The sequence below is a fragment of the Adiantum capillus-veneris genome, chromosome 10, assembly GCF_014529385.1.
Source record: "Adiantum capillus-veneris isolate H3 chromosome 10, ASM1452938v2, whole genome shotgun sequence".
NCBI lineage: Eukaryota > Viridiplantae > Streptophyta > Polypodiopsida > Polypodiales > Pteridaceae > Adiantum > Adiantum capillus-veneris.
The window spans coordinates 76,349,334-76,361,070 of NC_140940.1; the positions used below are offsets into that span (position 1 = coordinate 76,349,334).

General features: G+C 46.1%; 1 protein-coding gene across 3 annotated transcripts in view; it reads right to left on the minus strand.

Annotated features, from left to right (window-relative positions):
* LOC147449090 (inositol hexakisphosphate and diphosphoinositol-pentakisphosphate kinase VIP2-like) overlaps nt 1-11,069 on the minus strand; it is a 205,702-nt gene extending 194,633 nt beyond the window's left edge. For 2 of the 3 annotated variants that reach the window (XM_086521669.1, XM_086521667.1), the window contains exon 1: nt 10,498-11,069. In XM_086521669.1, coding sequence (XP_086377795.1) covers nt 10,498-10,593 — 96 coding nt within the window. In that variant the 5' untranslated portion in view covers nt 10,594-11,069. The remainder of the gene's footprint in view (nt 1-10,497) is intronic. The other variant, XM_086521670.1, reaches the window with a different exon arrangement.
* Between the last annotated feature and the right edge of the window lie 668 nt (nt 11,070-11,737).

Here is an 11,737-nt window from a genome sequence, read left to right on the forward strand (position 1 = left end):
TATCATCAATATGAAAATTGAGGAGGAGCAACAGAGAAAGACTAGAGCCCTTCATGTGCATGTTACAGGTCTGGAAAAGTAGAAGAAGAAGTGCAAGAGCTCTTGAAGCGCATGAGTATTTCGGAACCCACACACAGGAACCCACACACACAGGTGTTTGGAGAGTTGGCAAGAAGGGAAGTGATGAGAAAGGAACGCCCAAGGAAAGAGCACTCATTATATGTTTCCCTACGCTGAAAGCTAGGAAGGAATTCCTGAAGAAGAGACCAACCCTCAAGCAAACTGGGATATTTTTGGGTGATGACCTCCCTCTAACACAGGTAGCAAACATGCAAGAGTTGAGTGCCGGAGATCAAGGCGAAGGAGAAAGGGAAAATTGCTTTCTACAGGGGAGGGAGAGTAGTGGTGTTGGAAAAGCACACCGGATGACGGTGTGAGACCTATGGGACCAGCCTTAAAATGGCAGCATGGAATTGTAATGGATCAATGAAGCTAGATGTAGGCGCATTTGAGCATAGCTTTAAGGGAAGAGACATTATTTTTTGCTCGGAAACACATCAGACTCCGGGCGGCACATTACCTAGAGTGACGAGATACATTGGGAGACTACTTGTAGGCAGGATGTGAGATCAACGCATAGAGGACAGGGGTCAAGAGTATTCAAGGAGGAGCTTCAACCCCTCATTCGTATTGCCGGAGAGATGAGCAGACCAGATATATGTGGGTCGAAGTGAGAGCGGAGAGAGGGAGGCCACTCTACATTGCACTACGCTATTTTGCCCCCAACAAATCTCATTATGCATCACCAAGGGGCAGTCCCTACATGATATTGGATGAAGACATATGGGAGTTCTCTAGGGATAGAGATGTCATTCTTTTCAAAGACTTTAATGCCAAGACGGGCCAGTCTCAGATAGCTTTCTATGATACCTCACAGGAAATGTTGAGAAAATTGGATATACCTAGATGAATCCAAGATAAGCCCAGATTCACCCATAAAGGAAAGTGCAAGGTATAGACCCATGGTAGTCACCCACAAGACAATATAACCATCAGCTTCATCATGCATAGTATTGACTAAATACCACGACATCCCCACTAACGTCGTCAGTGCCCAATAGTGGGTGTAGAACTAGGTACTAACATATGCTCCCAAACACAACACCACACACACACACACACACACATGAGCATACATCAACACAGTTCAACGTAATGAGTTTCTGTCATGACTCCGGAGATCAAGGGCAGAGACTCAGCCATAATGAAGCCTAGCACTAAAGAAGCATTAAATCGGAAACGTTGATATGGGATTGGCTAGGTGTTCGGAGGATGAAGAGCACACTGGATATGGGGGATATCTGACAGATTTGGGGACGGCACATGGACTCGCCATCTTGAATGGCCTCGAGAGGTTTCCAACGTCGAGTGGGTTCACTTGTTTTCCTCATAGACATGGGGCTAGCATAGTGGATTATGTTTTGGCTCGGCCCAGTTTCATACCCTCTATACAGGACTTTACAAGTTTGCAGTCATGCCCAAGCCTATTGGGGTAGCAGTAGATCATGCTCTCCTCACGTTTACCGTCTCATTCAAGTTCAACACAGCTCAATTGGCACAGATATCTACGCATACCCGATACACTTTTACTTTGGAGACTGATTCTATCTACAATGCACATAGATTGTATCTATAGACGCTTATGCACACAGGATCCGGGGAGACCTCTAGGGGAGCTCATTTATATATTAACAAAGACACTACAGGATGCAGCAACAGAGGCATACCCACACACTGAGCCTCGACACCGACGACGTTCTGGGAGATGACCCCAAAATAGTTGGTATGATGAGTGCAAAGAGACCAGAGCCCGACTTCATTGGGAGGTACTTCTAGGAGTCATTACTCACAAGCAGACTTGGATTGCTTCTCAAAGTTTGGTACGATAGAAGAAGAGGACGTTCCTAGTCGAGCAAGATTTATATCAGTTGTTTTTGAGCCAGGATTCAGGCGAGGCATGGCGACTCTTCCATGAGCACTCTCCCCCACCAGTCATCACTTCTACCGAGGTATGGGGTCAGTATGCATCATCCCTCTACACAGTCTCAGGGCAGCCACCTCTTCCAAATCCGCCAGAGCCATGCCCACACACATGTGCTTTCTTTACCGCCGAGATGGTAAAGAAAGCCATTGACAGGATGAAGACCAGGAGAGCATATGATCACGATGGCTTGGTAGCAGAGCATTTTATACATGCTAGAGATCTGTTTGCAGAGCTTCTAGCAATGATGTTCAACTGTGCCATGTGCAAGGGCCTACCTGATACTTGGAGTTTGTCCACTATCGTACCTATCTTCAAGTCAGGGGATCCTATGGAGGCTTGGAACTATCGCACTATCATGATTGGACACACATTGGCATGGTTGTATGCATCCATCCTTGAGCAGTTGAGTAGATGAGTAGAGAGAGAGGGTGTACGGACAGCAAGACAAGCAAGTTTCAGGAGAGGTTTCTCTACTCTTGATCATATTCTAACACTCAGAGCCATTATTGAGGAGGGGAGATCACGTGGGAGACGGCTCTATTATTGCTTTGTGAATTTCCGCAAAGCTTTCAATACAGTGCCCAGAGCTAGATTGATGCGTAGACTACAGGAGATGGGGGTACCCAAAGAGTTGATTTGGAGGATCGTGTCACAAGACGGGCACCACGTGCCAATGAAAAAGAACAGACTGAGCAAACTTTTAGCACTTCAATAACAACTGAACTGAAAGAGAGAGATGACACGCGACACGGAGTGGCGGAATTTCACCCCAGAGAGTATTGGCCCCAAACCTTGGCGCCCCTTTCCGTATTTCTTTATATTGCATCAACACAGTACAAGCCGGTACTCCAGACTCTGCACCTTCTCCAAGAAGCATGCCAAAGAATGAGCCCTAACCTCATATTTAAAGGCCCTAGGCCCCAAAAGCAGTTTACAGTAAAAAGCCTTAAAACTCAAAAGCATCTGATCCAAAAGCAAAGCCAAAAAGCTGTCAGCGTAATTTACGGAAATCCGTACAGCCTGCCACATTATCAGGCGCAAAACGCGGAAATCCGTACAGTTCTGCCACCTCAGCAGTCAACGGAATTTTCGAAAATCTGTTGCTGCTTCTTCTGTTGCTTTTGCTTCTTCTAGAGTTTAGGCCCCTCGTCCAGTAGCTCCATTCTTCAGTAGGTTGACACGTCAACAGTTTGTTACATCTCCCCTTCTTGAAAGAGAGTAATCGTCCGCGATTACAGCATATCTGCAAAACAACTCAAGTTAGCAAATTTCCGAGGGAGAACCAATTTGCTCTTTTTGTTAAGGAGTTAGCTTCTCCTTTCGGCTCTTTTGATCACGGAGTTAGCTTCTCCTTTCGTCCAGATTGGAACTCTTGATATTCCAGTGTAGTAAAATTAGCCATCACACCCAGACCGTACTGATCTTCCACGGGTGTCTTGATGCACTAAAATTACATACCCAGGCAATCTCATCCAATTAGGAATATTCAGTAGTTGGCCCATCACAATGCAGCACAAATGCTCACATATACATGTTACAAGACATAGAAGCATAAAGCTGCCGATGAACGCTCCTCCCGCATAACCTAACAAGGTCCGAGCAGGGAGATATTCAACGACCCCCTCATCACTCCTCCCACATAACCTAAAAAGGTCCGGGCCGGGAGATATAGAGGCCTTTTACAACCAAACGCCCCCCAAACCACAGCCTGCGTTGTTTGGAGGTGCTGAGAGTAACCACTGCTCAGACTTCTTAATACTCCTCCTGCATAACCATCTAGGTCCGGGCCGGGAGTCACAACAACAATTATTTTACAAGCAAACAACCAAACGCTGCACAGACATCCCGTCTGCGTCGTTCGGAGGTTCAAACAATAGCAAAAAAACATTTCTTACTACTCCACCCGAGAGTAGAATCACCAATCATTGAAACCAATATTAAAATCAAAGTCAAACATCTCAAATCGGCACCAAAACAAGTTCAAAACAGATACTTTCCATTTCAAACATTACTTTCTAGCTATAAAGAAAAACAAATAGAGAGAGTTCATTCGAGGTTTTGTCCGGACAATCGAACTTTGAGGACGACTGGCTTGTCCTTCTGTATCACGGTGATGGTTCAATTCCGAACCTGGAGAGTCGCATCATTCTTGTCGTGCCAAGGCATGCCCAAGAGAACGTCGCAATTGCCCAACTTCATGATGTGGAAATCAGCTTTTCCATGATAATCTTGAATAGTCACTGGAAGAGCACCAATGAGCGGTACTACTTCCTGAGTTTGCCCCGTGCTTAGCTCAGCTTCAATTTCTCCACCCTCTGCATCATAATCAAAGTGCATCTGCTTTAAAAATTATGGATGGATGAAGTTCTCTGTAGCTCCGGGATCAAAGAAAAGAAGGGCTTTGAAGCCATTGACTTTGCCATATGTTGGACACAATTCCTTTGTACTCTCAAGGCGTATGCCATAATTATCGAGAACTAGTCCAATAGCGGGTCTAAGCTCTCTTAGCAGGAGGTGGCGTTGGGGTTCTGTCGACCGTTGGTGCGGGCGTCGGCTCCTCTGGTCTATCAGTGCATTTGGGACAATTAGAATGATTGCCCTGTTTGAAAGCATCCAAAGCATCGGCCTTCTTGTAGTAAGGTGTCTCGTTGTTGAGGCATCAAACGAGGCCTTTGCGGTTGATTTTCACGAGACTCTCGAGAATTTGTTCGTTGTTGCCGAGAGTTGTGGTTAGCGGCCAGAGATTCTTCTGTGGTAAACTCTAGCTTTCCCTTCATCAGTTTATAGCCGACCGCGGCATGGTCCATAAGTTCTTGCATGGTAGAGACTTGCTTGGATAGACAATATTCCTTGGTGATGGTAGTCCAATGGCGTATCGCTCGCACCGGGCCTCCAAGGGAACAGATCTAAAGAAGGACACCGGAAGGTACACGTCGAGAAACCTTTGGTTATATTCGTCCATGGTTTCGGTGGCAAGCATTTTCAAGTTGCCCTACTCTGCCAAAATCCGGACTTCAAACATCGAAGTCATGTAACTACGTGCAAAAACTGTCTTGAAAGCTTGCCAGGTCCTTGGAGCATGTTTGTTGTGTCGCGATTGAACTCCACCATTGCATAGCATTATCTTTAAGAAATCCTGCTGCTCAAGAAATCTTGGATTCTTCTGTATAGTTTCCCAAAGCATAGATGTTGTCGAATTGTTGTAGGAATTGCAATGCTTTCTTGAGATCTTTCACCCCGGAAAAAGTGAAAAATTTGACCGTCGTGCCACCATCTTTGAAATCTTTGGGTTGGTTAGGCGCATATCCCAGGTATGGATAACAAGGGTATCCATATGGGCTCCAACCATTGTAGCCAAGTGGCGATGGTGGTGGAGGTGGGGGCAAAGGCGGTTGCACTGGATCAGGGTCAGATGGCTGCACCATATTCTTGAAAACTCCCCCAATCGGAACAAACAGCTGAGAAGGTTGCCGGTTGGAAGCTCTCGTACTTTCTAATGCCGGAGGAGGAGGTACCACTTGGGGCATCAGAGGGGGTAACATGTAGTTCAAAAATTGTTGAAAACTTTGCAGCATCGGAAGATTCTGCTGAGGATGCCACGAAAGAATGTCGTGAAGCTCGTTGAGTAGAAACTGCCATATTCTGTTGAATCCATGAATTCCTTGTTCTGGGTTCTTTATGGCTTATGCCCTGTAAGACAGAGTGATGAAGACGGGAGCGCGTCCGATGCGCAATGAAGTAAGGGTGGGAGTGGCTAATAAGTCCGGGGTCAGAGGCCGAAGATACCTCAAATAAAATTCCAATAGCTCTATCTGTTCTTTTGTAGGACCGGTATGCTTTCAGAAAAGCACACATCTGATGCTCTGATACCACTGTCACAAGACGGGCACCATGTGCCAATAGAAAAGAACAAACTGAACAGACTTTTGGCACTTCAATAACAACTGAACTGAAAGAGAGAGACGACACGCGCCACGGAGTGGCGGAATTCCACCCCAAAGAGTATTGGCCCCAAACCTTGGCGCCCCTTTCTGTATTTCTTTATATTGCGTCAACACAGTACAAGCCGGTACTCCAGACTCTGCACCTTCTCCAGGAAGCATGCCAGAGAATAAGCCCTAACCTCATATTTAAAGGCCCTAGGCCCCAAAAGCAGTTTACAGCTTCAAACTCAAAAGCATCTGATCCAAAAGCAAAGCCAAAAAGCTGCCAGCATAATTTACGAAAATCCGTACAGCATGCCACGTCATCAGTCAACGCAAAACGCGGAAATCCGTACAGTTCTGCCACGTCAGCACTGCCAACGTGAAAAGCGGAAATCCATACAATTCTGCCACGTCGGCAGCAGTCAACAGAATTTCTAGAAATCTGTTGCTGCTTCTTCTGTTACTTCTGCTTCTTCTAGGGTTTAGGCCCCTCGGCCAGTAGCTCCGTTCTTCAGTAGGTCGACACGTCAGCAGTATGTTACAGATCGTGCCTCTATACAAGTCCGTAGTCGGGCATGGACGCACTCCAAAGGGGATTTCTGATCTGGTTCACTCCACTATCAGGGTGAAACAGGGCTGCCCGCTATCTCCTACACTATTTGGCATGTATGTGGATGAGGTTGGTAACTACATTGAGAGGGATGGTGATAGAGGATCACAATTGGCAAGGACATGAATCCCACTATTGTTATATGATGATGATATTGTGTTGATTTTTTACTCCCCGGAGGGGATGCAGCGTCATTTGGATGCTTTGAACACATTTGCCCATGATAGTGGATTGTTTGTTAACCTGGGGAAAACCAAGGTTATGGTGTTTAACACCACACCACAGTGGGTCACGAGGTCAACATTGTCAGGTGCAGCAGAATTTAGCTCGGATCTAGTACTCCGCACAAACACAAGGGACACTTTACTTCACTTGAAAGAAAGCGAGACACGAGAGAGAGAAGAGAGAGACGGTATGTCGGGTCCCAAACCCTCAAGGGCCCCTTGCTATGTTGCCAAAGCAAGTACTTTCTTTATTCTTGCACAAATGCTCATACAATGACGGAATGCTGAGATGTTGATGCTAATGGGTATTGATGCTACTGATGTTGAGTACTTCTTGTTACTGTGTCGACGACGGTGACGATGACGACGACGACGGCGGCGACGAGGCTATGGCTGAATGCCAAACTGCTAACTGTGTCGATGGTAACGGGTACTGCAACCACGACAAAGCTAGTGCGAGACTTTGCAAAACGTTGGCCTTGCAAAGCTGAAAATGTTGGTTCTACAAATCTGAAAACACTGGTTCATGCAAGCTGAAAACGCTGGCCTGCTTCCTGAGAAAACGCTGGGCTGCTGGCTGTCTTGCTGCACGGTCTGGTGCACTGCCACCTTAGTGGGTTCTCTCCTTCTACAAGCACCAAGGCTACAGGGCTGAAAACGCTACTAGAGAGGAAGGCCTAGAAACGCTGATTGCCTGGCTCTGCAACATTGAGCCTCCTTCTGCTACCTCTGGTCAACACGGCACGGCGGAGTTCCACGTCCAGAAGGACTAGCCCCAAAGACTGGCGCCCCTTTCGATATTTCTTTATTATTGATCACGTGAAGGTACAACTCCCAAGGGTCCTCTGCTCTCAGACTCTGCGTCCACATGCTCTGCAGAGTGAGGCCCCAAGGGCTCTTATAAACATTACAAGGGATGCCCAAAAGCAAAGCCCCAAAGTTTCACGTTCAAAAGCATCTTGGCCCAAAAGCCAGGGGCTGCCAACGCAATATGTGGAAATACATACGGCCTCGCACGTCAACAACGTAAAACGGAAGCGTCCGTACAGGTGCCACATCATCAGCACAATCCGCACGTGTCCGTAGAGCTGCCACGTGACACGTTATCAGCCTTCACCCTTGGGCCCATCGGATACGACCCCATAAGTTGGTACAAGTTTTAAAAATTCGTGTCCTTTCATTTTGGCCTCTCAGATTAATTCTGCAAGTTGATACAACTTCTTCTGCATCTCTCAATAGGGCTCCGATCCCTCTCTGTCCGGAGTCTGTCCATTAGGTCATGCCACATCATCACTTTGTGACAGATCTCGACGATGCCGATGATGGACAGCAAAGGAGCACTCAATGCTGGCGAGGGAATGGCCGAGGGGAGGCTCGATGGGCTGCCGAAGGGCGACAGAAAGGGCTGAAATCTGAAAACGCTAGCTAGCTACTAAAATCAGCAAGCGCTAGGGCTGTCTGCAATCGCAAAAATGCTAGGGGCTAAAGTCTGCAAAACGCTAGCTAATCTGATGGGTCTGCTCTTCTGGGTAACGCTCTCCCAATTGATGCCAAAACGCTAGCTCATGGTGCCCCTCTATAGACCCAATTTACTGGTTATAGACTCCTTTAGGTTGAGGTAGGGCAAATTGTCCACCAACCCAAAAAATTAAATCATTAAATTAATTTATAACTTTTTGACCAGGACTAGGGTTCGGGTGAAACTGTCGCAAATCTGGTGATCCAGGAATCCGATTGACGCGGGGAATGGCTCGTCGAATTCCTCTAGCCTAAAACTACATGCACGTAATGCTAGATGCCCACTGTAGTGTAATAACATATGTCAAAACGCGTGTACAAACCATTTATGCAAGAGGGTTCCAAAACTCAAAAATTGGCTCTGGAAGTCCATGAAGCATGTCCATGTGGCACATAGAGCCATGTGCACGTGACATAGGATCACGACTATGAAGAGAGCTTAGCTGGAGATACAGTTGCGGACTTTGGACCCTCCGCAGTCGAAGTCCATGAAGGATCACATTGAGAAGATGCACGAGATGCAACAAGTGATTCTTTAGGCAAGGAAGTTGATCTCTTCGGAACATATGGCTTAATCATTGATGACGCATTTGACTCCCAAGTATAGTGCTTTCAATTCAACCTTGATTACTTCAGGGAGGACAAGAGATTTAACATGGGAGGAGGTCAGATTCAGATTCAAAGTCCGGGTGAGGCGGCTAGTGTTGCACCTGTTCCAGCTTTTGTAACAAACCGCTGACGTGTCAAAGCCCTGAAGAATGGAGCCAACTTGCAGATGCTCTAAACCCTAAGAGACCAAGTAACAGAAGAAGAAGTCCTACCAACTTATGGGGACCCCGTCCGATGGGGCCCCAGTGACACAAAGGAAGTAAAATAAAGCAGGACCCACATACACACGCAAACTGTTGACATGGCAGCTGTACGGCATATTTTTGAAAATTGCGCTGACATGATGACGTGGCAAGCTGTACGGATTTCCGCATTTTGCGTTGGCTGATGACATGGCAGGTTGTACGGACTTCCGTGATTTACGCTGGCAGCTTTTTGGCTTTGCTGTTGGACCAGATGCTTTTGAGTTGGAAGGCTTTTCAATGTAATTGCTTTTTAGGCCAAGGGCCTTTAAATATGAGGTTAGGGCTCATTCTCTAGCATGCTTCCTGGAGAAGGTGCAGAGTCTGGAGTACCGGCTTGTACTGTGTTGATGCAATATAAAGAAATACCGAAAAGGGCGCCAAGGTTTGGGGCCAATACTCTCTGGGGTGGAATTCCACCACTCCATGTCGCGTGTCGCCTCTCTCTTTCACTTCAGTTGTTATTGAAGTGTTAAAAGTCGGTTCAGTCTGCTCTTTCTATTGGCACGTGGTGCCCGTCTTGTGACATTTTATACACTTGTTCACCTACCTTCTGTTAGAGTTTGGCATCTCTTTGGATTCGTCCATCTCTAACCTAGGAGGCTCAAAAAGGGAGAGAAATAAACACTACTGCGAACGCACTACTTTCAAAATTGAAAGACTTAAGGCTAAGCATCATTGATATTGCAATAGAGCATTGTGAGCTACTTTAACATTCAAATCCATGTTCACAGAACATTCAAGATCCTCGACTGTAATATATAAAGCCGACCAAGAAGCTATTTCAATGGGACGAATAGAGGCACTTCGTCCCATGCTAAAAGTCTAGAATTTATCTCCAATTCTTGATTTCATCAAGGAACATGACTAGCTGTACAGCATGGGGCATGCAATACACATTGTTGTGCGAACAGCATCCAAGTAACTAAAACTAAAGCGACTGATATAAAAATTAATCACATCAAAAAATAGCAACACTAATACAAAACCAAGACTGAGGTGTAACCAAAATGTATCAACAAGCTGTGATCAAGAGCTTATGCCCTTAACAATTAAAACACACCAGTATCCAGAGGGAGAGGATCCCTTGACTGTGCCTTAACACGTCTCATTACGAAGTCAGCTTGCAAACCAGAGTCTGTTCTAATATTTTCAAGCACACTCCAAGTTTTACCAAGCTGCATTCCATGATAAACTAAAAACTTTGTTACAAAAAAAACTACGATAGATATATGCGAGAGTGTGCTTCTAAAGGAGTCCCAAACAAACAAAACTGAATAAAAACACCTCTAGTATGTGAAACAAAAAAATGTAAATGTCTTACTTTCTTCTCCATCACACAGACTCCAACCAATATCTTTGGAAACTGGCTATTCAACTCTGCTTGGCAATCCGAAAGACAGGGACTTCCGAGCCTCATTGTCCTTAGTTGTGGTCGTTTAACGATTGAGTTTGGTAAAGAAACGCACAAAAGAACGCTGAAGAATACGCTGCCCCTATTCTGGACAAGGCCGCTGAAAGAATTACTCCTCTCTGGAAGCCGTTGATGTATGTATTGGAGTCTATGGTATCTGCCTGTTTATTAGTATATATACGCCTGCAGAATTCTACGTAAAGCTACTTCAAGCTTCCACGTCGGTGCAGCAAAAAGAATAAGGATATGGCGGAAAAGAAAGCTGGAGGTGAATATCCCCACCGGACGTCTCCTTCCGTCGTCTCGCCGTTACTCAAAACTGAAAGAATCCGAAGCGCGAAGCTCGGGAATATCTGGCGATGGCGGAATATGCAGCTGAATCGTAGTAGAAAATGCGAGGGAGAAGCTTCAAAGCTTGTGACTCTCCTCGCCACGAGAAAGTGGGAAAGGCGCGGGCCACGCTGCCCACGCATGAAAAAGGAGAGAGGTGGCGAGTGGGAGTAGTAGCTTTATATCTGAAATTCGTGGCAAAGACCTTGGAGTGTTCCCATTCCAAAGACCTAGGCCCTGACCTACCTAAGATTCCTTAAAAGCAACCCCTAACCTTAATGTCTAAGCATAGCATTTCAGAAAAAATTGGATTTTGGCTTCTTTTGTCGAGGTTGCCAATCGGGGTGGATCTGCACCGCACCTTGTTTTGGCAAAGTAAATTTCAAATAAGCAATCTATACTATATATCTATATGTATTCTATAACGGCAATGAGAGTGCTCTTTACACGTGTCGAGAGCTGCGAGCTGAAGGTTACAGTTCAAAAATCTGCATGCACGATAAAGAGGGAGAGAGAAAGAAAGAGAGAGAGGCCGTCGAAGGCGGCCGACCGTATTAGTATAATATAATGGGGGGACGGATCCCCCCCGGGCACACATGGTGCAAGCTCCTTAGTCCGACCAATGTGTCGTGGCAACCCGGACAATGCACACAAGACAAAGAGAGAGAGACTATCGGTACATGCGATAGAGGGAGTGAGAGAAAGAGAGAGAGAGAGAGAGACTATCGAAGGCGACCGACCACACTAGTCTTTTTCATTTTCCCTTGAAAACCTAAATTTTTTGCCTCCAAAAGCAATATTTCTTGTCCCTTTCTTGGTA